Raw genomic sequence first — 24414 nt, 5'->3', positions numbered from 1 at the left:
ACCTCTGGAATATCTTGTGTAACTGTTTTACATGTAACAGACTGAGGCCCTGAGAAAATGTCAAATTTCTCAGTTAAGCTAACCTATAGAGGTCAGGTAGGAACTAGAATCAGGTCCCAGCCCAGGTGTTCCTTCTCCCCGTCCATGCCTCCTCCATTCTATCAGAGAGGTCCCTGGAAAGAAATGAGTGTGTGTGAGGAGGCAGGACCTGGAAGAGAGGGGCTGGCTGTGGAGAAGTCATTTGGCTTTGGCAGGCAGGGGAGGGCACATGCTTGGCAAGAGGAAGGGCTTTGGGGTGGGGAGTGTGTGCCAGGTGAATACCCGTTAAGGGCTGACTTCCTTTGCTTTCCCTGCTGTGGCTTCAGGAGTATCTGAGGGCCTGTGCTGTCCAGAGTTGTGGAAGGAGGTTCGCTACCTGCCAGCCCTGGGCTGCACCATCCTTGGGGCTCAGGGCCTCTTCCTCGGCTGCCTCTGCTGGAGCGCCATGGCCTACCTGCTGCCCGGACCCATGGCTCCCTGACTGGGGGTGGGCTGACTGAGTCTTTCCTCCTGACCCAGAACTGGCTAGAGGAGCCAGAGGGGCAGCTGCACTCGGGCCCTGCCCCTATGCTCACCACCCCCCTGGGGGATCTGGGAGGTTGAGGTGACCTGGGCCTTTGGGGCCCTCATTTGGATCTGTGGTGACCAGTTTGCAGGTGACCTGCTGCAGCTACCCCCCAGCAGTCCAGGAACTGCATCTGAGCCTGGTGCAGGATGCTGCAGGCCAGGAGGACATCATTGAATGGCTCAGTTCCATTGGCACTTCTGCTCTGACCTGGAGGTCCTGATCTGCCCTCTTCATCAGCAGGAAGAAAGGCAGCCCTACAAAATTGCCTGAGGGCAGAGACCCCCCAAAAAGTCATGAGTTTATTGGTGGTCTCAGGTAGCTGGGGTGCAAAGGACAAGGCTAGCCCAGGATTTCCACAGATAGAAATAGGGCTACCTTTGATGTCTACACCCCACTCCAAGCTGGGAGTGAGCTGGGGGATCAAGGAAGTGTGCAGTGGGATTGTAAGGGGCCAGAAGAGGGGCCCCTCTCAGCACCACTCTCAGGGCAAGGGGTGCCTACTGCTGAAGGGAGGACTGTGACGCAGGGGGGCTGACAGCTCAGTCAGTACATGATGCTCAAACAGTGCCTGAAACTCTCCAAGTGCCCATGACTACCATAGTGCCCACAGCTCAAACCCCACCCACAAATCAAGTACAGTCTGCAGTCCCCCAAGTGCCTACAGCTCAGGTGATGCCAGCTGTCCCCACAGAACCTGCAGCACCTGAAGTGCCTTCTGCTTCAAAAAAGCCAGCAGCTCAAGTGTCCACCGTTCAAAAGGCAGCCATGGGTCCACCAGTGTCTGCAGTTCAAATGGTACCTGCACCTCCCAAAACTCCTCCTGCTCAGAAAATGACTGCAGCGAAAACATCACCTGCAGGTCCGCAGGCCTGCAAAGCTCAAACTGGGTCTGCCTCTAAAACAGGGTCCACAGCCCCCAAAACACCTGTGGCCCCCAAATCCTCCAAAGCTCCGAAAATGCCTGCAGCTCAGAAGGTGCCCCCAGAGCCAGGGCCAGCCTTTCATGCAACAAACTCCTGAGCGAGGTCCAGCCTTCAGCAAGGGGCATGCCTCCTTCCCAAAGGGCCAGGGGGAGGTGGGAAGGCAGGGTCCCCAGTCTGGCAGCAAGTTGGCTCCCAGTGGTAAGCAACAACCTCAGGTCGATGGGCTCCCCGGGGCTTGGAAGGGGTCCTGCAAAGCAGCCACCTTGCCATCCACAGACAAAGAGCCCAGCGACCAGCTTCCAGAGGTGCCATGAGGCCCTGAAAACACCCTTCAAGCTGAACCTATTAAGGGATCTTGGGAGCCAGGGGTTCCCTGTGGTCATTGAGCACTGTGGCCATGGTGTGAGTAGTGTGGGGTGGGCTTGGGATGCTGGGGAGCTGGGGCAGGGTGTCCTGGGGGGACAGCTTATGGGCATTCCTTCTGGACCTTTATATGGGTGACATGGGGTTCAAATGGGGAAAAGATGGGAAGGAATTGACCCATGTTGAGTGGTGCCTGCATGCTAGGCAGTGTGCACAGAAGGTCATAGCAGCCCTGCAAAGGTAGGTCTTTGTGCTCCCTCTTTGATAGAAGCAGAAATAGGCTCAGAGAGGTGAATCTTGCCCAAGGTTCCAGAGCCAGTAAGGGGCTCAGCTGGCCTTTGGGTTCAGGTCTGTTTATTGTTACGTCTCATGCTCTTCCCAGTGCAGCTTGCTTCACATGGCACGGTGTCTGTCAACCCCAGGCCAGCTTTTAAATGTTTGGTCTGAACTTTAGGCCCACATCTCCTCTGTGCAGCTTTTCCTGACATGCTAGTCCTTAGAGGCTGCCCTCTCTGCATTGCGCTTACTGCTGTTATGTGTTAGCATTAAATGTAGGCAAGACCTCTGGACTGGCCTGCATGGTGGAGTGCATACTCCCAGCACACAGCCGGTGGTCAGTGAATGTTTGCCTCCAGCCATGAAGTGAGCTCTCTGGTTGTAGAGCTTGCCTTCCTCCTTTTGCCCTGGAGGCCTCTGCACACATGCAGCAGTTGAGTGCACCCAGTAGGTGCTCAGAATGTTTGATGGTGGGGGAAGGGAGGAGGGCATGTCGGTGTCCATGGTACTGACACTGGCGCCCTGGCATTGCCCTCCGGCTGGCCTGGGCTGGAGAGGCAGGGCCATTCCTCAGGCAGGAAATTGCTCCCTCACTTCCTACCACCCGCACAGGCATGGCCCCCAGCATTTCTCCTTCTGCTGTGGAATTGCCATGTGTTGCAGTCTTTCTGGAACCGGGGGCACTCAGAGTGTTTGTACCCACTTGGCAGCTGAAGAAGAACTGGAGGGTGAGAGGTCTACTGCATACCCCCTCCCAGCTTGAGAATGGCAAGAAGATCACCACCTACGATTGTAGGTGTGCTGGGCCCAGGCCTCCTCTCTGTGGGTCTCTGAAGGCTGGGCTGGTGTGGCAGGAGGGGTCCTGCCTCATCTTCTCTGGGGAGATGGAGGCAAACAAGTCAGAGGGGGTCATGTCAGAGAGGATGGCCCCAGTGCACGGGGCCTCTGTAGGCAGAGGGAGCAACACAGTGAGGAGAGGGCTCCACAGTCAGCTGTTCCCAAGGCCAGCGGGCATTCCTGCCTTCGGGACTCTGCAGCTCCATTTCCCTTAGTTAACAGTCTTTCTTTGCCTTGACCTGGGGGTTGAGACTCACTGCTTTGGATGGGACTAGCCCAGATGACTCCTGGTGCCTCATGTGGGATTCCCTAAGCAGCTGATTCGGGATGCTAGTTTGGCTTGAAATTCATGTGTTGGGAACTGCCCCAGTCTTTTCCTCCCTGAAGCCCTGTCACTGGAAGGAGGTATGTGTGTGGCTGTGTGTGATTGGAGTCTTGGCTGGGCTCTGAAAATGGCTTTAGACTGGTTCTGTTTTCTAGCTAAAGCCCTAATGCCTCCCTACTTAAGTATCATAAGCACCCACTGCTCAGCATGCCTGCAGGACCAGTGTGCACAGGAGGAGCCTGTGATGCTGCCTCTGTTGGGACCAGGAAGGCCCTTCCAAAGTCTCTGGTCCCGAGCTGGGGTTGATGCCAAGTCAACACAGGTCTTGACTGCTCTTAGGCACCTCCCATGCTGGGCAGGGACAATTTCTGTTCCTCCCCAGTTTTCCCACTTTGCTTTCAGGCCTGGGAAGGACTGGGCAGAGCAGCTCAGGCCTCTTTCCTTAAAGAGCTAGCCTCTTGGGTGAGGTCCTTAAGTGCCTTTAAATTGCAGACTGGGTTTGAGGGAAGATGGCTTTTGTGCAGAAGGGCCCTCGGCTGGGCACTGGTGGAATAGTGTGCATGGGGCCACCCAAATGGGAATCTTCAGGCCTTTGCTTTCTTTGCTGGTCACAGCCCTTTTTTGAGAAATGATCCTTGGAAAAGTGGATTTATTTATTCATGTATGTGTTTTATATGTGTATACACACATCTGTATGTATGTCTTGGCATGTATGTGAATGCTGTGCATTGGTGAGGAATATTAATGGAATTATCTGTGTGTATGCTGTGTGGCAGGCACTGAGCTAGACAGTTCATTCTATTGTATCACTCAGTTTAATCCTCATAGCAATATAAGGTAGGTATTTTATGTCCATCTTACAGATGTGCAAACAGAAGCAGTAAAAATGCAAGTGTGAATGTGGATATATCTGTGCATGTGTATGTGAATACCTATGTGTAAAATAAGGGGTCTATGTATATACAGTTTGGGGGTTATGCACCCAAGTTCATGCATCCAAGTTCACCCTTCCAGGAGCTAGTGGGGATCCCAGATAGCTGCATAGACAAGGAGAAGGGCTCCTGAGCCCCAGCTCCTGGGCTACAAAAGGCATGGTTTTTGTCCAATACAACTCAACACAAAGCGACAAGTTCATTTTCTCAGAGGAGCAGGGGAGTGAGTGTTACTGGGCTGTTAGCAAGTCCCCCTGTCCCTGTAGGTTCTTAGTGAAGCTGGCAGAGGAGACAGATGGCATCATCGTCACCAATGAGCAGCTCCACATCCTCATGAATAAATCTAAGAAACTGATGGTCAAAGATCGGTGAGGTGGCTCTGAGGGGCTTGAGCCATTCCTTCCCTTTGGATGTCAGGCAGCCCCTGGCAGGGGGACATTGAGGCAGGGCGAGGGGCCTTGGAGTAGTGCTCACCAGCACCTGCGGGAGGGGATGTGGGTCTTAGCTCCTGTGGAGATGGGCAGGTGGCAGTGGGGTGCGGGTGGGGCAGGAGCTCCTCTGTGAGCATGCCTGCTCTTCCCTGGTTCAGCCTGCTGCCCTTCACCTTTGCAGGAGATCTTTTCATGGTGCCCAATGACCCCCTGGGCCATGATGGTCCCATCCTAGATAAGTTTCTAAAGAAGTCAAGCAGGTAATGGGCTAGGCCTCCCTGGCCTCTCAGCCCTTCCTGGGACTGACCAGAAATTTCCCTCGAGAGCTAGTCAGCATTTGTCTAGTGCATAATAATGAGCAGAGTGATTTGACATTTTTAGGTCTCTATATATCTACCACATACTTAGGCATCCAGAAACCACCTCACATGGTTTTGTGGTTTTACAATTTTGCACACATGTTTTAATATTATATGTATCCTTCCATGACTGGCATTTGTACTCAATGTTATTGTTTAACCCAGACATATGCCATGTGAATTCCACATGGCTCACTTTAATGGCTGTGTGGTGTCCCATTACATGAGTGCCCAGCTCATTTACTAGGTCCCTTGTTGAGGGCCACTGGACAGTTTCCATGTTATGCTGCTGGGACCAGTGCTGCAGTGAACAGCTTCATTCTTGGTTCATTGTGCATGAGGGGATCTGTGTCTAGAGTATATATTGGTGCTTTTTCTTCACATTTATTACCTCCCTGGATCTTTACAGCTTGGGTTAGACATCTATGACTACTATCCTCATTTCACAGATGAGGAATCTTAGACACAATTGCTTTCCCAAGGTCGCTGTGCTGGTGCTGGCAGACCTGGTCTGTAGCAAACCAGACCCTCTGGCCTCTGCCCCCTTGAGTCACATCGCTGTCCACCTCCCAGTTCCCTGGACCCAGTGGGAGACTGTGTTAGGACCTTCTGGGCGGGGCACTGTTTCCTGGACCAGGTCCCCCAGTCTCATTTTCCTGGTTTGGGAAAAGGTGATGTGGACGAGGTGTGTCTGCTGTGCCACCCTGAGTCCCTTGTCAGGCCCCCTTCTTGCTCTTCATCTCCCCTGGCTTGCTTGTCCTAGGGGCAGGTTGGAAATGCCAATCATCTAACTCTTTTGATATTAGTCATCAAACCATTGGCTTAAAACTGGTGGAAAATGTCACTTTGTCAGTGAGGATCTGATTGGATGAGCCTTCAAATCACAGATGAATCTCTAATACTGAGGCCTGGACTAAGGCCAGAAGTGGAGGAAGTATCTGTGGGCAGGTGCGGGCTGAGGCTCTGCCATGTTGGAGGCTGATGAGGGCTCAGCCTCAGTGGGGTGAGGCTCTGCAGAGTCCCCATGGGAGTGGTTTTCCCCTTGGATGGCTTCTCAGGGTGGGCTGGACCCCCTCCACCGGGCCCTGCTGCCCCTCTGCCCTGCTGTTCTGGGGTAGGCTGGACACCAACATGGACAGCTTCCTGCCAGTGTGGAAGCCTCTTCCCCCAGCCTGGCTGGCCTCTCTGAGCTGAGGAATGATGCTGCCCCTGGGCCCCTGGAGAGTCTGCAGAGTGTGGAAGAAGTCAGGGAGGAGGAGGAGGAGGGGCAGGTGAGGCAGGAGCAGGCTGAGGAAGATGGCCTGGACTCGTCGCTGGCTTCGGGGTTCAGGGTTGAGTGCCCTTCCCTTTCAGAGTCCTCCAGTGTCTAAGCCTCCACAACCCCCTCCTGGGGCCCTAACATCCATCTCCTGCTAGCTGTTGCTTTTCCCTACCTGGGATAGGAAGGCCATCTCCCAGTAGGCTTGCGCTCACCGGGCCCAGCTGACCATCCCCAACAACTTCACCGTGCTCTCCTTTATGGGGTTCATGGACTCCCACCAGGATGTCATCCTCAACTACGAGGCCTTTGTGGGTCCCCTGCACAGCTGCCTCAAGCAGAAGCCCAGCTGGCAGTGGGACTGGGAGCTCGAGAAGGCCTTCCTCGTCCTGAGTGAGTGAGCCTTGGTGTTCACCCTCTGCCAGTCAGCACCCAACTCCCAGCTGCCTTTCCACCTGCAGGTGACAGTGAGCCAAGTGGCCCTAATGGCCACTCTCTATCAGGAGCACTCAGGGAGGAAGCACCCCATAGCCTATACCCCAAAGCCCCTCTTTCCTGATGAGGAAAGTGAGGGCCCCCAGTTAGGGGGAGACAGCCCCTACGCTGAACTGGGCCCTCAAATCAAGCATTTTTCCTGCTGCACTGGAGACACCCCAGTGGTCCTGGACCTTTCCTGTGCCTCCCAGACCGAGGTGCAGGATGCTGCAGTGTTTCCAAAGCATTGTTGATCCGATGGTCCCTCTCAGTGCAGCACAAAGGCAAGAGGGCCCTGGAATTGACGCTCTTCCAAGGCCTGCTGGGGGAAAACCGGCTGCGGACACCCACGTCCTCAGTGCCTCACTTTTTCCAGGTTCTGCCTCCTTTTTCTGACCTGTTCACTTTGTCGGCATCCACATGTCCGCTGACTGCTTTAACCAGGAGGACAAGTGGTATGCTGGCTTTGGTCTCTATGTCCTGTCCCCCACCAGCCCCCCCTGCCTCCCTTTCCTTCTCTTGCTCCACTTACACACCCACCTATGCCCACCTGGCAGCTGTGGCCTGGGGCTAGAGTGCTGTGGTCAGTCCCACCTGCTTGTGGTTTTCCTCACACATTGCAACTGGACCTTCAGTCTCCTCTGAGAGCTCCTGCCCCTGTGGAGGGCTCCGGGTTTCCTCTCCTCTGATGGGGCTCTGCTACCTCACCCAAGCCTGCTCTCCTGCATCACATCCCTCACCTCTGGCCTCTCCTCCCTTCCATTTATCAACTGAATCTCCTACAGGGGCTCCCTTTTTGCCATGATAGTAGATGCCCTGGCCAAGCAGGGTGTGCAGGGGGTGGGCATCAAACATTCTGAGCACCTACTGGGTGCACTCAACTGCTGCATGTGTGCGCCTACTGCACCTAGCCTTCAGGGCCTCCTCCTCCCAGCAGTGGGACTTGCCAGAGAATGCACCTGTCCCCATTGTTTCCCCCCATGCCATGGCCAAGAGGCCTGGCTTGCTGGCATTGCAGCCGAGTGATGGCACCTGGGCAATATCATTGCCAGGCTGAGGGCTGGGCAGAAATTGTCTGGCTCCTCACCCTTCAGTCTGCTTTTACTCATGCAACCTCTACAAGGAGAGTAGCCTGTTCAAAGGGTAGTAGAAGCCCAGGGTCTGGGTGCTTCCGAGGCAGCTGTGCAGGGATCTGATTTTCTCTGTGGGCGACCTCCCCCCGGGGGCCCCCCAGAGGCCCAAGGAGACTTACAAGAAGTTGTGGTTGCTGGGGTGGTGGCCTGGGATGCAGGAGTACATGAATAATTACTGCAGGAGCTGCTCATTCTGCATCCCCTGAAATCTCATAGGCAGTGAGCTGAAAGTTATTGAATCCCTGTGGCCCCTCAGGTGGACCACCCCCTGGTTGAACCTACAGATCGAGGTGGTGGGCCCTGTCAACATAGGTGAGGAGGGCCACAAGCATGTGCTGACTGCAGCCAGCCCCAACACCAGGTGGGTGGAGGCATTCCCACTGAAGCCCTACACCCACACCCCTGTGACTCAGGTGCTGCTTCAGCATGTGTTTGCCAGGTGGGGTGTTCCGGTGAGGATTGTGGCTGCCCAGGGCCCCCAGTTTGTGCCCAGCATGTCCTGATGAGCTGTGGGCTGGTGCTGGGAGCCCAGGTGGCCTCCCTGAGTTCAGTTCCCCTGCCTGACCAGCTCAGAGGCCCATGGGGAATTCAAGAGGGTCCTCAAGGATTTCATCTTCCTGCACAGCAAGAAGTGGGCAGCTTTCCTGCGCCTACTGCACCTAGCCTTCAGGGCCTCCTCCTCCCAGGCCACGCCGGTCCAGATCCTGACCGGGGCCCAAGTGAAGTGGGCTGAGCCCCTGTGGTGGGAGCTGAGCAGTACAAATATCGAAGGGCTCAAGATGGACGTTTTCCTGCCACAGCTGATTGGGGAGCTGCTGGAGATGCACGGTGGGTGACAAGGGAAGTGAAAAGGTGAGAACAGGAGTTTCAAGCAGGAGAGACAGGAGAAGGTGTGGAATGTGGGCGACCAGGTTCTCTTGCTGTCCCTCCCCAGGAATGGAAGCAGTGACAAATGGGTGGGTTCCTTCTATATGGGAGACTGGCTCAGCTTGTCTCTCGACAGGGTCTAGGGCTTCCCAACCCCAGAGAAGCTTGGGTGCATCTATCTTAGCAGTCTGATGAAGGCCTTTGCCAAGAGTCGTACGCTCCTGGCCTTCGAGGACTTGGAGCAGGGACTGGGGTTGTGGAGGCATACCTGCCCCAGGGCCCTGGGCTTCTGCAGCTGGGCCTCTCCCTGCCCCAGCAGAGGTCTCACAGCCCCCCCAGGGGCCTCTATTGTGCCTTTTGTAGAGAAGTCAATTCATACAGCTTTGCTGAATTGTCTTGAACTGGGTACCCCAGTTTGGGGTATTGGGAGAATCTGCCAAAGGCTGTCAGATCTGTGCCTCTGGCTATCTTACCCCGGGAAGCAGAAAGTCCCCTTAGTAAGGTAGGCCAGGCCCAGTGTTGCTTGCCAAGCGCCCCCTTTGCCCTGCTGCCTGTGTGCAGGGGTAAACCCCCAACCCCTGGCCTGAATCTCACTCCTGGTGGCCATCCTAACCATGAAACAATGTGGCTCTGGGCCTCAGAATCCGAGCCCCTTTTCCCTCATACAGAAACCTTGAATGTGGACTCCTCCCTCGACTTGTTCATCTGGGGACACTTTGCCCTGGAAGTTGTCACAGTTGACAAATCCGTGTGGGCTGTGGAGAGGCAGCCTGTTCGGTCTCATGGTCAGCTTTCTCAGGCTGAGCTAGGCTTGCCTAGCTGTCGAGGAAGGGCTGGTGGTCCTGGGCCTGAGGCCCGGGGCCGGGGTGGGGGGATGGCTGGCCACACAGAGCACCCTGCTTGTCAGCTTGGGAAGGGCGAGGGGAGAAGTCAGCTGACCTCATTTGACTTTAGTCAATGTAGACAACTCCCTGACCTCTGCATCAGTGGTATCAACCCTGTAGGAATCAAGGAACTCGATGCCAAGGGTGGCATCTCTACCTGAAGAGCTGCTTCAAATAGGCCAAGGGGCCCAGGCCTCTGTTTCCCACGGTGGGGGAGGTGCGGTTGTCTGCAGGGAGCAGCCTAGCAGCCGGTGAGGTGCTGGCGTGGCTCTTCCTCCCAAAGCCCACGGCCCTCTCTCACGCCCACTGTCCCCTGAGTCCCCATGCCCTACATAGTGTGTGACAGCTTTGGTTGGATCACCCCCCAGCCCCTGGACCTGCCCTCCATGTAGAGCAAAGCTGGGGCTCCTTCAGAGGCCCTCTCGCCAAGATCACTCTTGTAGTGAGAGCGAGGTTCTCCTAGGTAAGTGTGCTTACATTTCTCCCCAACATCTGCCACTTCCAGCAGTGTAAGTGCCAGGTGAGGGCCAGCACCACACACCTCTGCCTGGGCCTCTGTGTAGTTCTATTTCTCCAAAGCTGAGACAGTCTCAGCCTAGTTTAGGCAGCCAAAACACTTGGTGCTGCTAGGGCTGGAGCAGGGCCTACCATCAAGTCCTGTTTGCTCGTTTTATAGTCAAGGAAAGAGGCCCAGAGAGGGGAAGTGACTTGCCAGAGTCACACAGCTAGTCTGTGGCTGGGCTGAGACCAGGATTAAGTTCCTAACTCTCAGTTCACCATAAACAGGGTTCTGGTGACAGGTTCAAGTGAGGGAATCCCTCAAAGCCCTATACCTGCATTCTCTCCAACCCCAAATCTTAATAGACAAATTACTTAGATGTTGCCCTTAAAACATTTCCAGGTGTTAATTCTTTCCAGGAAAGAATGATTGGGTGACAGCTGAGAAACTGAAAGGTGAGCTTGGGAATTTTAGCAGATGCCTTCCTTCCTCCTTTTCTCCCTACTCCTCCCCTCTTCCCTCCTCTGGAATGGCCAACCTCATTCTCCCTTCTCCTTGCTATACCTATTTCCCCTGTTAACTCCATTGTGATCTTACACCCCTTTATGTGTCTTTAAAATTTTGATTTGTCAATAAACATGAAAATGGAGCCCGTGTCCAGTTCTTTTCTAGCTTCAGACTGTCACGAGAGTGAGGTAGGTAGAGGCAGTTGGGGGCTGTGACTGCTGCCTGGGGCATTGCTTGCAGATTTGAGGGCTTGGATAGGACCTTCACAGGTTCATCAGACCTAAGCGCTTATTTTACGATAAGGAGACCAGTGCTCAGGTAGGGATATGCTTCAGGCCCCATGTGGGCTTCCACCCTAGTGCTCTTCCCAGTTCACATCTTGGCAATGGGCGGGGTGGGAATGAAGATGAATGGAGGCCGGTGTGAGAGAATAGCGTCTGTACTGAACCAGCTTAGTTGGATTGGAAACATGATAGAACCAGGTTTGGATTCTGACTCTGTATCTGCTACCTGTGTGGCCTGTTTCCTGAGGCCTTGGTTTCCCCATCTACCAAATGCAGAGTAACAGTAACTAATTACGGGATGGGTCAAGGAGTACATGAAATAATCTGTGTGGAGAGGCCACTGCGATACCAGGTGTAGAGGAAGCATCCACCACGATGACAGGGATGGACTGCATGTTTGTGTCCCCTCTTCCCCGTTCATATGTGAAACCCTAAACCCTAGTGGGATGGTGTTAGGAGGTGGGTGGGGCCTTTGGGAGGTAACTAGCCCTCATGGTGGGATTAGTGTCTTTACAAGAAGATAAAGAGATTAGAGCTCTCTCTTTCCACCACGTGAGGATACAGTGAGAAGATGCCATCTGCAAGCCAGGAAGTGGGCTCTCACCAGACACTGGATCTACCAGCATCTTGGTCTTGAATGTCCAGCCTCCAGAACAATGAGAAATACATTTCTGTTGTTTAAACCACACAGTCTATGGTATTTTGTTATAGTAGCGGGAACTAAGATGATCACATGCTAGCTAACATTTCTCTTCTTCCTGCCCCTGGAGCGTTGCAGTTATTGCTCCTCAGGCTCAGAGACCTTTCTAAGGTTGGCCAAGCCTCCCCACTGCGGGCCTCTGCTTCCTGCTGCATTTCTCGCCTGCCCAAACTTCTGTTCAGCACTGGCAGGGGTAGGGAGTGGCAGGAAGGGACCCTCCTTCCTAAGAATTCCCCAGCTTATGTGCATGCATGTATATAAGCAAATTACGTACAGAGGGCCTACTATGGGCCAGCTCTAGGCATGGGGTGGGTAGCAAGTAATGTGTGTAATATGGTCTCTGTCCCTTTGGAGCCCAGAGTCAGTGAGGGAGACAATTCCACAAGCAAATGCAGGGCAGGGTAGTAAGGGGAAGAGTGTGGCATAGGAGCCCTTGGCTCAGGAACCTGGAGTCTCAGCCCACATGGCACCCAGGAAGGTCTTGGGCTTCCCTGACTCCCTGCATGAAGAGTCGTGCACATGTGCTTAACACAGGTCTGTGAGTGAATGGTTCAAAACCCTAAGTAGAAGAGTGATCAGAAAGCTGTGTCAGCAAAATCTCTATTTCCTACTCAAGATAGCTTTTCAATAATCAGATTTTACCCATATTGGCTTCTGAGTCCTCTGGTAAACTTTCTCTTCATCTTTGCTATTGAATAATTAACAAGGTCTGAGCAGAGATCTGCGATTCCTCCTATTTTTGGAGGCATGGATTAGAAATGGTTTGTCCACATGAGCACTGCGGGCACTGCAGACTGTTAGCCACTGCTTTTCTGATTTTCTCATGGTTTCCCCTTGGTATCTGGTACACTGGCAGGGGGGGTGTCCCTAAGTCTCTAACAGAGAAATTACAAAGTAGCCAGTATGCAGCCGATGACATACAAACTCTAAAGATAAAGAATGCCCAGCATTGTATCCTGTTCCCAGGTTAAAATTTACTTAAACTGTCTGGTGAGGCTATCTGGTGAGACTGGGACTCCCTAAGCTTTGTTGTACCATGTTTGCCTAGCAACCATTTACTAAGTCTTTGGCCAAAACACAACAGAACAAAAATCCTACCTGCTTTTTAAAGATTGCTCAACAGTCTTTGAGACGTGCACTAGTTTGAACTTGTTTACTAAATCATATGGTAACAGTAACTTACAGATATTGAGTATTTGCTCTGTGCCAGGCACTATTCCAAGTACTTTCCAACATGTAAGGTAGATGCAATTATTCTATTTTATAGAGGAAGACCATGAGGCGCAAAGAGTTTAAGGAACACTCCCTGAAGGTCATGAGCAGGCACTAAGTGGAGGCTCCGGTGCCCACCATCCTAACCCCAGTGCTCTCCATCTCTCATACAGTTACATTCACTTGGTTGTTGGAGTCACTTCCTAGCTAATCTATGGCCTCTCCATCTCTTATTAACATATTATATAGTGTCAGTTATGAATTGTCTATTTCCGTTTGGTCCAGATAAACATGATTTACAAACCAAAACAAGTCCTGACTTAACCTCGGTTGAGTCCAAGAATGATTCTCTTGGCCCTGACCAATTTTGACTCGGATGCCGTACCCTCTTTTTTTGAGGTGTGATGAGAGAAGAGCTACTCTGTGTAGCTGCCTAAGCATTTTACAGTATGACAACCCTGCATACACCCAGAGTCTGGACGTGTAGATAAGGACCTGAGCTTAGGGTTCCTACTTTGCTTTTCCCAGGGCACCTTTTAATATAACCACTTAGAGGTGAGCCTGTGAAAAGTTAGCAGCCTCTGCAACTCCCCCACATAAGGAATACGTGCTTGTTCCCCTGCTCTCTGTCTCTTGCTCACTTGTGACCTGGGACAGAGAGCTGCGCTTCTCCTGGCCCCCTGCTCACTCACTGCTGTCCTGTTTCTGGTATGTACAAGTAGTAAATCTTATGACTTTATTTTTGTATGTGTGTGCTGAAACTGTACCTGTAGTCAAAGTGACCCCCGGATGTTCACTTCCCCCAAAGTGGGAGCTAGGGTGCTGAGGGAGCTCCCTGCCGACCCTGTGTGGTGGCTTGTGCCTCCTCATTCATCAGGTCATAATCTGCATATTCTTAATTTAATACACCAGTTACAGGCCCCACAACATATTAGGGGTGCCATTTTCCAAGCTAATAAATGATGCTATTTTGTACATTTCCACATTCTTGTAGATGGTGGAAAATGAAGCAGGGGAGACTGCAACAGGGGGTTGCAGAGGGCTTCAAAATCACATTAGCAAACATGGATTTCATTCTGAGTCCCTCCCTCCCTTGGGATCCCCTGAAGGGCTTTAGGCCTTGAAGTTCATTCAGATAGATCATTATGGCAACCCCAGCATGGAAAATGGACTGAAGGAGGCAAAACTGGTGGCTACGGGGTTAGTTAGGAAGCTTTTGTAGAACTCAAGAGATTGAAAGTTTGAGCCAGGATTTTGGATGGGAAACAGTGGATGGAACCTATGTGCGTAAGTGATTGGATATGGGGTTTGGGGAGAGGGAAGTACCAAGGTAAGAGCTGGTGTTTGGTTGGGACAACAGAGAAATTCCATTTGCAGACACAGAGAACTTGGGGGAGAGATCAGATTTAGGGAGGAAAGACTGTAATTTTAACAGGTTGGCTTTAAGGTGGGACAGACATGTTGGATCTGCCTAAATGAGAACGCCACCCCAATTCACTCACGGAAGACGTCTCTTGATGCAACAAGTAAGAGGACTTTATTCAGGAACCAGCTAGCTGGGGTCCAAGTGTCAGCCCGACGCAGTGGGTTTCAACAAGGACCCCGCGCACTCAAAGCCAAGGGTTTATATAGCATTTTCAAAACACTTAACTCATAGTAATTTTCCACAGCTGCACATTATTCTTGCAAGACATACATCCTGGGGTTAGGCAAGAGCAAGATAAGACCACTCTTCAATTGTCAGGGAGGTTCTGCTGGAAAAGTTTGGTATGTAAGATTAGCTGACCAAGGTTAGCTAACTAAAGGCCACAGCTGCCTACCACCTGGTGTTCATGATTAACTTGTTTTTCAAGGCCTTACCCAGTTCCAGTTTTTCTTTCTAAGTCACATACTCAGAAAATGGCTTCTAGGCCTTTAAGATGGGTATGCTTATGCTAACTTATTTCTATTCTTACAGACATCCAATGTATGAGCCTGAGATTTAGGGGAGAGATCCTGGCTAGAGATGAGAAATGTGGATGGTGTTAGCACATGGCTGGGAATTTGTGCTTTTGAGAGTGTCAGCACAGAAGGAATCTTAGGGCAGAGCCTTGAGGAAAACCAACATTTAAGAGACAGGCAGAGGTAGAGGAGCCTGAAAAAGAAACTGGAGCCTGGGCGGAGAGGGGGCGGGGGAGGGCAGAGTGCATAGTCAGGCAGTCCCCAGGGAGGCTCCCGGGAGATTGGCCCACAGGGCCAAGTGTTAGAGCCTGAGTAACAGAACGACTGGTGAGTGTTGACTTTAGTGACTCAGAAGTTGTGAGTGGACAGTTGAGGGTAGTTTAGCTGGAGCTGCAGAGGCCATAGTTAACTTAAGAAGAGAGCAACTGGTGAGCACAGGTATTTGGCTCTAAAGAGGAGAGATGACGCTAATTAGCTGCAGGGGCATATAGAGCAGAAGGTAACTATGTCTGTACAACTATTTCCATACTCATCTTCTATTTAAGAGACTTGAGTCTATTTAACTGCTGAGGGAAGGAGTAAGTAGGAGGGAGAAGTTGAACATACAGAAGAGAGGAGAGGAAAATAAAAGAGTATGTTTGGAGGAAACAGGCTCCATGGCTGGTGGATGAGGATGGCCGGCACTGCCTTGACAATAGGAGGGATACATCCTCTACTGAGCCAGATGGGAAGAAGCAGAGATGAGAAGGACGGTGAGTTTCTAGATGGGGTGGTGGGAAGGGTTCTTTCCTGCCTTCTGTTTTTGCTCTTTCTGTGAAGTAGTAAGGGAACCACCTGCTGCTGACAGTGGGGACTGAATTGGGTGAAAGGTTTAAGGAGGCTTCAGCTGGATTCTGGGAAGGATGAGGAAAGAAGCTGGCAAAGGAAAACACAAAAGATAGCTTGGAGGACTGAGGACCAGGGGTGGCTGGAGACCATGGGTTTAGATCCATACTTCTTTCAGTGGTGAGACTTTTCTCTGTAGTAAACAGCTGCTAGGCTGTGGGCATAGGGACGGCAGGGCAGTTGTATTCTGTTCCTAGGATCCTTAAAGTCTGAGTTTTTCTACCCAGAGAGAAACACTAACACCATCTGTGCTTTATTGTTTAATCTGGTTACTTCATAAACTTATTTAAGCAAAAACTGTCTAAACATTTAAACATTATTTATATAACCAAATAAAAACCTACATTTTTTTTCAGTTTTATTTTTCATATTTGAGGTATAATTGACATACAATATTATGTTAGTTTCAGGTATACAACATTGTGATCTGACAATTCTGTGTCAGATGATCACATCAAGTCTAGTTACCATCTGTCACCTTACAAAATTAGTACAATGGTATTGACTGTATTCCCCTTGCTGTACAATACTTGTACATTACATTACATCCCCATGACTTACTTATTTTTAACTGGAAGTTTTTACCTCTTAATCCCCTTCACCCATTTTGCCCCCACCCACCATCCTCCTTTCCTCTGGCAACTATCAATCCCATCTCTGTGAGTCTGGGTTTGGTTTGATTTTCTTTGTCTTGTTTTTTAAATTCCACATGTAAGTGAAATCATGTGGTGTTTGTCTTTCTCTGTCTGACTTACTGCACTTGTCATGATGTCCTCAAGGTCCATCCATGTTGTGGCAAATGGTGAAATTTCATTTTTTAATGGCTAAATAGTATTCCATTGTATTTATATCTTCTTTATCCTCTCATCCATCAGTGTACACTAAAGTTTCCATATTTTGTTGTAAATAAAGCTGCAGTAAACATTGGGGTGCATATATCTTTTTGAATTAATGTTTTCCTTTTCTTCAGGTGGATACCCAATAGTGGAATTAAAACCTACACATTTGTATACGTCAAATTATTTAAACATTTATTGCAAACTTAAATCCTCTTGAATATTTCAATAGAATCACCAGTAGGTCAAGCTTGTGTAAAAGCATCAAACATTTTGCTAAAGCACACACCTGAGAATTATAAAATTTATTACACCAATACCCATTAAAAATGGGTTTGTAAGAGAGGGACACTATCTCAGTTCAGACCAATTTTTGAATTTGGATATCCAAAGAAAAAACATTATCTCAGTGCAGATGAAGTTTTGGATTATTAATCAATGTATTCTTGTTTGTGTTGGGGGAGCGTTGTGTATTTTCTTTAGTCCTTTTCCGCAGGGCAACAAATAAATGAAGGGCAGAGACAGTAGTGAAGCAGAGTAAAAGTTTTATTTAGAGTTACTTAAAGAGAGAAAAAGTATAGGCCACCTCAGCAAGAAAAGGCACCCTGAAAGGTTGGAGAGAGAAAGTTTAAAAGTTTATGCACTTGAAAAGTGTGGATGACCTCAGAGAGAGGATATGAAAGGTTGGGGGTTACCCCTTTTGAGGATTTTTTTTCAGAAATGTGACAAAGGGCTAGGGGTGTGGACTTGTTAAGTGGTCTCAAGTATCTTTGATGAGACATTAAGTTTCTTATCAGTCCTCTAGGTAATTCTGCAAAATTAGCTTATCAATCAAGACTGTCTGCCCTTCCTCCAAGGTGGGCAGGGTTATTTGTTGTTTGGTAAAGAGTACATTAAGAATCTTCTTAACTTCCTGGGTTTTTCTCAAAATACAATTTTGGCTTTAAGGTGGGATCTCCCTGACTTTATTATACTGTTTATAGGCGGGCCTTTTAGCAGGCTAGAGTAAATCTTACAATGATACAATTGACATAGTGAAGACTTGGGCTGTGCTCAGATACTTCTCTTTATCTGGGGAATATTCAAACATTTGAGGCCACGTTGCTCTTGACCTTTTGGGCTTAACTGATTAACTCATTAACTCTGAGTCTTTTCTCGCTTTCTAGTTTTGATTGGTTAACAGTCCTTTCTAGGGGACCTTACTGACCTTGTTCTCTTTCCACCCCGCTTATATCTATTTTCTGCCTAACAGTTGGTACCCGGGAACTCGTTCACTGAAAATCATTAAATCCTGGGCCAGTGTCTATCCTGTATATTACAGGAATTTTTCAAGTCCACATATTTTCCATGCAATTAGTATATTATAACTGAACGTCTTTTCTTCACATGATCTTTAATTTTAATGATTATGATATGCATATGTTCCAAAGATACCCATGTCCTGATCCCTGGAACCTCTGAATATATTATGTTTCATGGAAAAAGGGACTTTTCCATAAGTAATTTAGATTATGGGCCTTAAAATAGGGAGATTATTCTGGGTGGGTCCAATCCTAATCACACGAGACCTTAAGACACGGAACTTTCTTCACTGAAGTCAGTGTGGCAGAAGTGATGCCGGGTTCTTGTTCACAAAGCTGAAGAATGAGCCTCACAAACACTCAAGGTAGGGGAGCAGGGTACAGGCTTTTATTTAGAGATAAAGTGAAAGGACAGAGCTCCTGGCTCACACCAGGAGGGGACAAGAGAGTCCAGGGTGGTGGGTTGTCTAGGAGTTTTATAGGTAGGTGAGGAGTTTTGAGAACATGAAAAAAGCTTAGGGGTGTGGACTTATTAAGGTTCCCTGAATATTTAGAATTAACACAAGCAACTTCCTGCTCTGATGATTTCTCCCTGAGATACCAGCATCTTGGTCTGGGGGCATATGAAACAAGGCCACCTGCCCAGCCCCCAAGGTGGGCTGAGGTATTGTTTGCTAAAGAGTAAGTTAAGAATTTCTAACTTCTTAACTTCTTGGGTTTTAAAATGCAACCTTATCTTTTAGGTGGAATCCTCCTTGCCTTTTACTGTGTTGTTTATGCCTGGGCTTACTTGCTAAATTAGTTTCCCAGTTTGTGAAATCACTTCATCAGATCTGAAGGAGGAAAGACAGCACAGAGGCCTGGGCCATTTAGTATTGTAGGATCTGAAGAATCAAAAGTTAGCATAAGTACAGCCATCTTAAAGGCTTAAATACCACCCCCTAACCTAGAAGGAGGAAAAATTATTAGAATCTTGAAAAACAAGTTAGTCAGCCAGTGTTAAATGTAGTGACCTTTAATTAGCTGACCTCAAATCAGTTAATCATACACAATTCCGAAGGTAATCTTATCTAACCAGACCCCAGGATGTGGCCCCAGCCAAAGATTTATGTGTCTATGAAAAAACACTGTATTGTGATTGTGGAAAATGTTGCCCCCTTTGAAAATGCTATAAAACCTTCTGGCTTTGTGTGCTCAGGGTCCTTGTTGAGACCCGCTGCGTCGGGCTAACTTGGACCCCAGCTAGCTGGTTCCTGAATAAATTCCTCTTGCTTATTGCATCAAGAGACGCCTTTCGTGAGTGATTTGGGGCGGCGTCCTCCTCTGGGAGAATCCAACAGTATGCTAAAGTGAATCTTACACTTGACTATAAATGGTTAATGCAAGTCTGGGGAAAGGAAATCCCGGGGCAAAATACCTCTAAAAACCAAAATCAGTCAAAGGGAGAAGTAAAGTTTAAAACCGGTTTATTGCTTACAAAACTGCAGTCTGACTCATCTCTCTCTCCTGCTCCAGCAGCCACAACACTGGCCCTCCCCCTCACCTCTCAGGTACAGATAAGCCCTCTGTTGCCCAGGTAATTACCCACTGATATGGAGATGAACTTCTCCACCCCTGAGGAAAGATGCAAATGCACTAAAGCCTAGTTGTTTACACCTCTGAACTGTTGATATGCAGATGCACCAAAACCAGGCAAGACATTCTGGAAATATTTCAATTTTACCCACAGTTAGCATAATAAAACATGTACTACTCTTCTTTATATGGGGTATATTAACTGATCTCACTTAAGAATGACTCTAGAGCTTATTGGTGTAGCACAGGGTTTTGGTAGGGGGTCTCCTTGCATGTAGTTACATTGCTCTGACTGCAAATATCCTGCGTTTTTTGGAGGCCCTCACCCTACTCTGACTACACCCACGGTCCCTGTCTCAGAAAGGTAGGACAGAGAGATTCCAAGTGTGAGAAGGACCTGGTCTGACATTGTTGGCTGAAAGGTGGAGGAGGCCTCAGTCCTACAACTGTAAGGAACTGAATTCTGAATGAGTTTGGAAGTGGATTTTTAACCTTCAGCAAGGAAGGCAGCTCTGTCTATACCTTGCTTTTGACTTATGAAACCCCAAAGAGAGAATTCAGTCATGTTCTGCTGAACTTCTGACCTGCAGAAATTGTGAGATAATAAAAGGTGTTGTATTAAGCTACTAAATTTATGGTTATTTGTTATACAACAAAAGAACAATATAATGACTATCATTATTTATAAATTTATTTAGCTCCCTTACATTTTAAAAAACATATGGTTGTTTTTCCCAATATGAAGTTTCCTCATCCTCCTTAATACAAAACTCCTGACTGCTAGTGGGGCATGGCTACCTGGAATAAAGATTATTTCCTAGTCTCTTTTCCTGTGGCCAGGTGTGATTAAATTATTGCCAGTGAGGTGCAATCAGAAATGTTGGCTGCACTTTTCAGAAAGCTTCTTTAAAGCAAAGGGGGGTGCCCTTTCTTCTTCCTCACTGGGGCTGTAAGCCTGATGTAATGACTGGAACTCAAGAAGCCATCTTGGGTTATGAGGTGACATGTTAAAGGCGGTAGAACAGCAAGAAGGAAAACTGGGCTGTTATGATCGTAAAACTGCCATTCTTCCCTGGACTCTTTATTTGAAAATTCTTCTATGTGAGACAGAAATAACTTTCCATTTTATTTAAGTTATTATTATTTTGGGCTTTACTGTTACTGTAATCTCATTATAGTTAGTATGATGACAGAGAGGTTCCCTTTCCCAAGAGATGAAGGATTAAGTTTGAGCAGTGAGCAATTATCTTTTGGATGTTTGACTGATTCATCATTTTGTAGCACACTGTTGGACTCTTTCTCCCTAGTTGTAATGTATATCCAGATGGCACCAATCAGTCTCTTTCATTCTTGGTACAGTTCCAATTTTTTCTGGAATATCACTCTTGGCTTCTTATACAGATTAAGAAAAAGAAATTTACCTTATGAATAGATAAAATACTTGCTGTATTTATACTCTTCTACTTATCAAAATTAACCAAAAAATCTTATATTTATTCTTCACTCAGCATATTAACCACCTTTTCCCACATTTTATAGAGACTTTTTCCTTTTTGAGTATCACTACGAAGTCATGCACTTTAAAAGTTCACCTTGCTCTAATTAACTATATCATTTTCCTTCTGATGATCAAATTGTCACCACATGTCAGGTTGGAAGACTTTTAAAAATTGGTTCCTTTGCTTTTTCAGCTCTACTCTAACACTTTGAAAAGTTTCCTTGCTTTCTGTCATCAACAACATGCTCCAGGCCTAGAGTTATTTAAGACATGGAGCTATTCTCCAAGGAACTCTGAGTTCGTTTAAAGGTGAATAATAGCTGAGGCAAAGATCCAGGTGTTAAGAATATATGTCAGATTTTGCCTGATGTTGTTTCTATGCTACTATAGTGAGAAAGTTTGAAGAAGTTATTTCTTGTGAAAAACCGCAAATTCAGATTGGTATTTTCTATTTAATTCAAGCATTATTAACCCCCCTTTTTATTTGACTTTAATATGCAGTTTTAGATTTTCTCTACAGTATACCTGCTTGTGTCCTATAACCCCTGATCTAAATTGTAATGGCACCTTCTCTCTCTAGTGATCCTACAGTTTCTCATTGACCGTCATTCTCTAGTTGCTTTATTGATTCATCCATGCTGGGCCAATGGGACAGCAAGCTAAGACAGAGAGTTTATAATCGTGGCAGGAGAGTGGCTGAAGAAGAGGGTCTTGAATCATGGAATCCAAGGTAGTAGGAAGTTTAAGAAGGAGGATAAGACAGTATAAATCGGGAGAAGAAGGAGGTTGTGGGATAGTCTGGAACAGGTACAGTGTATGTTCTGAGAGCTGGGAGGAAGGAGGTGGTGGTCAGGGTGTGGAGTTACTGAAGTTCAGACTACAAAGGTGGAGCGGTTCTGGGATGTGACCACAGTCACTGGTGTGTTCCATACCTGGAGATCTATACTTGCCCACGTGTGACCTTCTACCCGTACCTCCAGCTATCTGAGAAAGCTTGGTACACCTGCTCTTGGCCAGAGCAAACACACACACCTTATGTCTTGGGTGAGGAGATGAGGGCCAGAGTTCATCTGGGACCTGGCAGATGGACCCCTGGGTTCCCTGCTTACTGGCTGTCCTAATGCACATGAAAAATGTGTACCATCCATGTTCAGGCTGGGCACAGGCCCCCTTCCTGCCCCACCAGTCACAGGGGTCAGGCTGCTCTGTGGCCCTCTCCACACTCCTGGTGGCTGATCCTCCCGCCCTAGCCCATATGGTTCTGGCTAAGCTCTGACTGTGCTGGCCCAGATCCATGATGCTGGCACTACTCACAGGAAGGAGCATGCAGGGTATGCTGAGGCTGGTCCATCTGGGCCCCTGTGGGGGCCTGTCAGGTTCACTTGTCCCCAAATAGCACTGAGCAGGAAGCTGGGGGCAGGGGAACAGAAGGAGCAGAGTCTGCAAAGTAGCACAGACCTTCCTACCTGCCGAGCCCTGCCCTGACCCTAGGGCTGCAGGCATGAAGAGATGAGTGGGAGGCTGGGAGGGCAATTGGGGTCAGGGGCAGGTCAGAGGGGCCAGATCCCCAGACACTACTCTTCTCTTTGGGTGTTTGGCACAGGGTCCCATGCAAGGCAGTGGAATACAGACAGCTAGAGGGAGTCTCTCCTACCCCAAAGATGCTGCCTCTGGGACAAGAGAGGGCAGGACCTATATTCCTATCCCTGAAAGGCTTGTGCCCTCAGAGAGGGAAGATGAGGAAGCCAGAGAAGCTTGAATACTTCCAGCCACCCAGGAGGTTCCCCCGACGCAGGCGCAGGGACACCCTGTCCCCAGGGTCAAGTGGGAGTAACACAGAGCTAGTGGCTGCCTCCCGGGTCACATCAGGGTCGTTGGCAAAGGCTGAGATGACAGGCCATGTGTTCAGCATCAGGCTTACCTGTGGAGGGGAGCCCAGTCAGCACCTCTCCAAACCTTTGTCCCAGGACGCCTACTGTCCCCAAGGCTGCCCTCTTCTCCAGTCCCCAGGGACATTTCAGAATCCTGGGAACCTGGGGCTCAGTGCACTCTTCTGGGACAGCTGAGGGGTGGCCAGTGCTGGACTCAGCACCTCCTCCATGCTCTCTGCTAGGCAGGCCCTTTTCCTCTCTTGCTCCAGGCCCTTCCAGGACCAGGTCAATGGAGGGTCTGGTCAGGGGTCAGCTGGATTCCTCTTACTCCCCCTCCCTGTTCTCTGTCCCCTCTTGTGCCAGGATGGGGCTCAGTGCTCACGTCACCTGGACAGTTTGGCGGTTGTACACCTTCACCACATGGAATCGGAAGCTGTAGACACCCCGGACAGGGGCCACGAAGGAGCCTGAGGCCCGGTCAAAGCCACCACCCTCGTTCACCAGGACCTGTAGGAAGCATACCCTGCTGAGTGGGGCTCGGGGATGCCTGGGCCTCAGGGAAACCACTGGGTTGGAGAAAGGGGCAGTGAGTAAGAAGGAGAAGGGGTGGCAAGTGGATAGGAACAGGAGGAATCCACGCATTCAAAATAAATGGTGAGACAGGCCAAGGAGGGTTGTGGGTAGGAGTGTAGGGAGGGGAGGAAGGCAGTGGGGTTGAGGGGCAAATGGCCACAATAGGAGGTTTGTTTCCTTAACAGCAAAGTGGGCTTGGACAGTTGAGTCCAGGTCCTTGCAGGGTCCTGTGGACAGGGGTAGGGGGATTACCTGATCGAAGTAGATGGCCCCACTGGTGCCATTGCTGATCTCCCCTGCTGGCTCATGGTGGTGGCTTCGGACTGCAGCAAATGCCACTCTTCCAGGAGGTGCCTCTCCCAGGGCTGCTCCCCCAGGCCCCCCTGCAGCGGCTGGTTCGCAGACTACCAGGCACTCCCCCTCCAGGAGGACGGTGTCTGCTCCCTCTTGGGCCCGCCCAGTCCCCAGGGCCAGAAGCATTAGGGCCAAGGGCAGCGGGTGGCTGGGTGGGAGACCTAGTGGCCAGTGTGGCTTTGCTCCCAGCATGGTTGACCGGCTCTCTGACCCACAGTCCTGCTGTCTGCTTCTCCTTCTTTCTGTTCCTTTCAGTTTCTGCTCCCTGCCAGACCCTCCCCACCCCTCACCCTGCTCCTCAGCACTCTGTCAGGGTCTCACTGTCACCTGGTCCCAGCATCTCCCTCCCCATACCTCTCTGCCCCACGACTGTCCTGTCTCTGACTCCTGCTGTCACTGCAATTCCCTCCTCCCTGGCAGGGCATGAAATGACAGCAGGTGGGCTCTAGAAGAGGAGGGATGAAGCAGCCAGACAGGAGGGCTACGGACAGAATCCCAGGGCAGCCGCTCTGGAGAGCAGTCAAGGCTGGACCTGGCATAATGGAGAACTTGGGTGTTTCAGTGAGAACGTGTGCGTGCCTGTATGTACCAGAGACAGCTCTGACAGACTCTTCCCCTTCTCATTCCTCTCTTCCTCAAAACCCCTCACAAGCCAACAGCCCTCTCAGTGGCATCTTTTTCTACTGGAAGAAAGCAGGTGTCCTGTCTT

At 49.6% G+C, this 24414-nt stretch overlaps 3 protein-coding genes across 3 annotated transcripts in view; 2 read left to right on the top strand and 1 right to left on the bottom strand.

Annotated features, from left to right (window-relative positions):
• The window catches only part of KHNYN (KH and NYN domain containing), a 49043-nt gene that overhangs the window by 7380 nt on the left and 17249 nt on the right, over nt 1-24414 (top strand). The gene's annotated exons all lie outside the window — the stretch shown is intronic.
• NYNRIN (NYN domain and retroviral integrase containing) lies at nt 607-23292 on the top strand. Its single transcript, XM_073241701.1, is given in 27 exon segments — nt 607-637; nt 821-997; nt 1000-1130; nt 1133-1601; nt 1604-1651; nt 1654-1778; nt 1780-1913; nt 1915-1932; nt 2782-2822; nt 2825-2857; nt 2860-2965; nt 4530-4631; nt 4853-4954; nt 6172-6224; nt 6227-6406; nt 6409-6429; nt 6432-7013; nt 7016-7183; nt 7186-7280; nt 7282-7348; nt 7351-7630; nt 7716-7822; nt 7825-7879; nt 7881-8403; nt 8406-8464; nt 8466-15564; nt 23142-23292. Coding segments are annotated over 26 exon segments (4533 nt in total). The 3' UTR covers nt 9292-15564; nt 23142-23292.
• CBLN3 (cerebellin 3 precursor) lies at nt 19284-24355 on the bottom strand. Its single transcript, XM_017681174.3, has 3 exons — nt 23604-24355; nt 23166-23285; nt 19284-22828 (listed from the first exon to the last, which is right to left on the bottom strand). Exons 1-3 carry the CDS (start codon nt 23895-23897, stop codon nt 22631-22633), a joined length of 612 nt encoding a protein of 203 aa, XP_017536663.1. The 5' UTR covers nt 23898-24355; the 3' UTR covers nt 19284-22630.

Source organism: Manis javanica, chromosome 8 (assembly GCF_040802235.1).
Source record: "Manis javanica isolate MJ-LG chromosome 8, MJ_LKY, whole genome shotgun sequence".
Lineage (NCBI taxonomy): Eukaryota > Metazoa > Chordata > Mammalia > Pholidota > Manidae > Manis > Manis javanica.
This window is presented reverse-complemented; position numbering and strand designations above follow the sequence as displayed.

What these genes read in the sequence shown, in the direction of transcription:
- CBLN3 (XM_017681174.3), bottom strand. Translation starts at nt 23,897, where the DNA reads ATGCTGGGAGCAAAGCCACACTGGCCACTAGGTCTCCCACCCAGCCAC. An exon ending in GGGCCATCTACTTCGATCAG is followed by an intron (nt 23,286 to 23,603) that starts GTAATCCCCCTA and finishes TGCTTCCTACAG; the next exon opens with GTCCTGGTGAACGAGGGTGG. An exon ending in ACAACCGCCAAACTGTCCAG is followed by an intron (nt 22,829 to 23,165) that starts GTGACGTGAGCA and finishes TCCCCTCCACAG; the next exon opens with GTAAGCCTGATGCTGAACAC.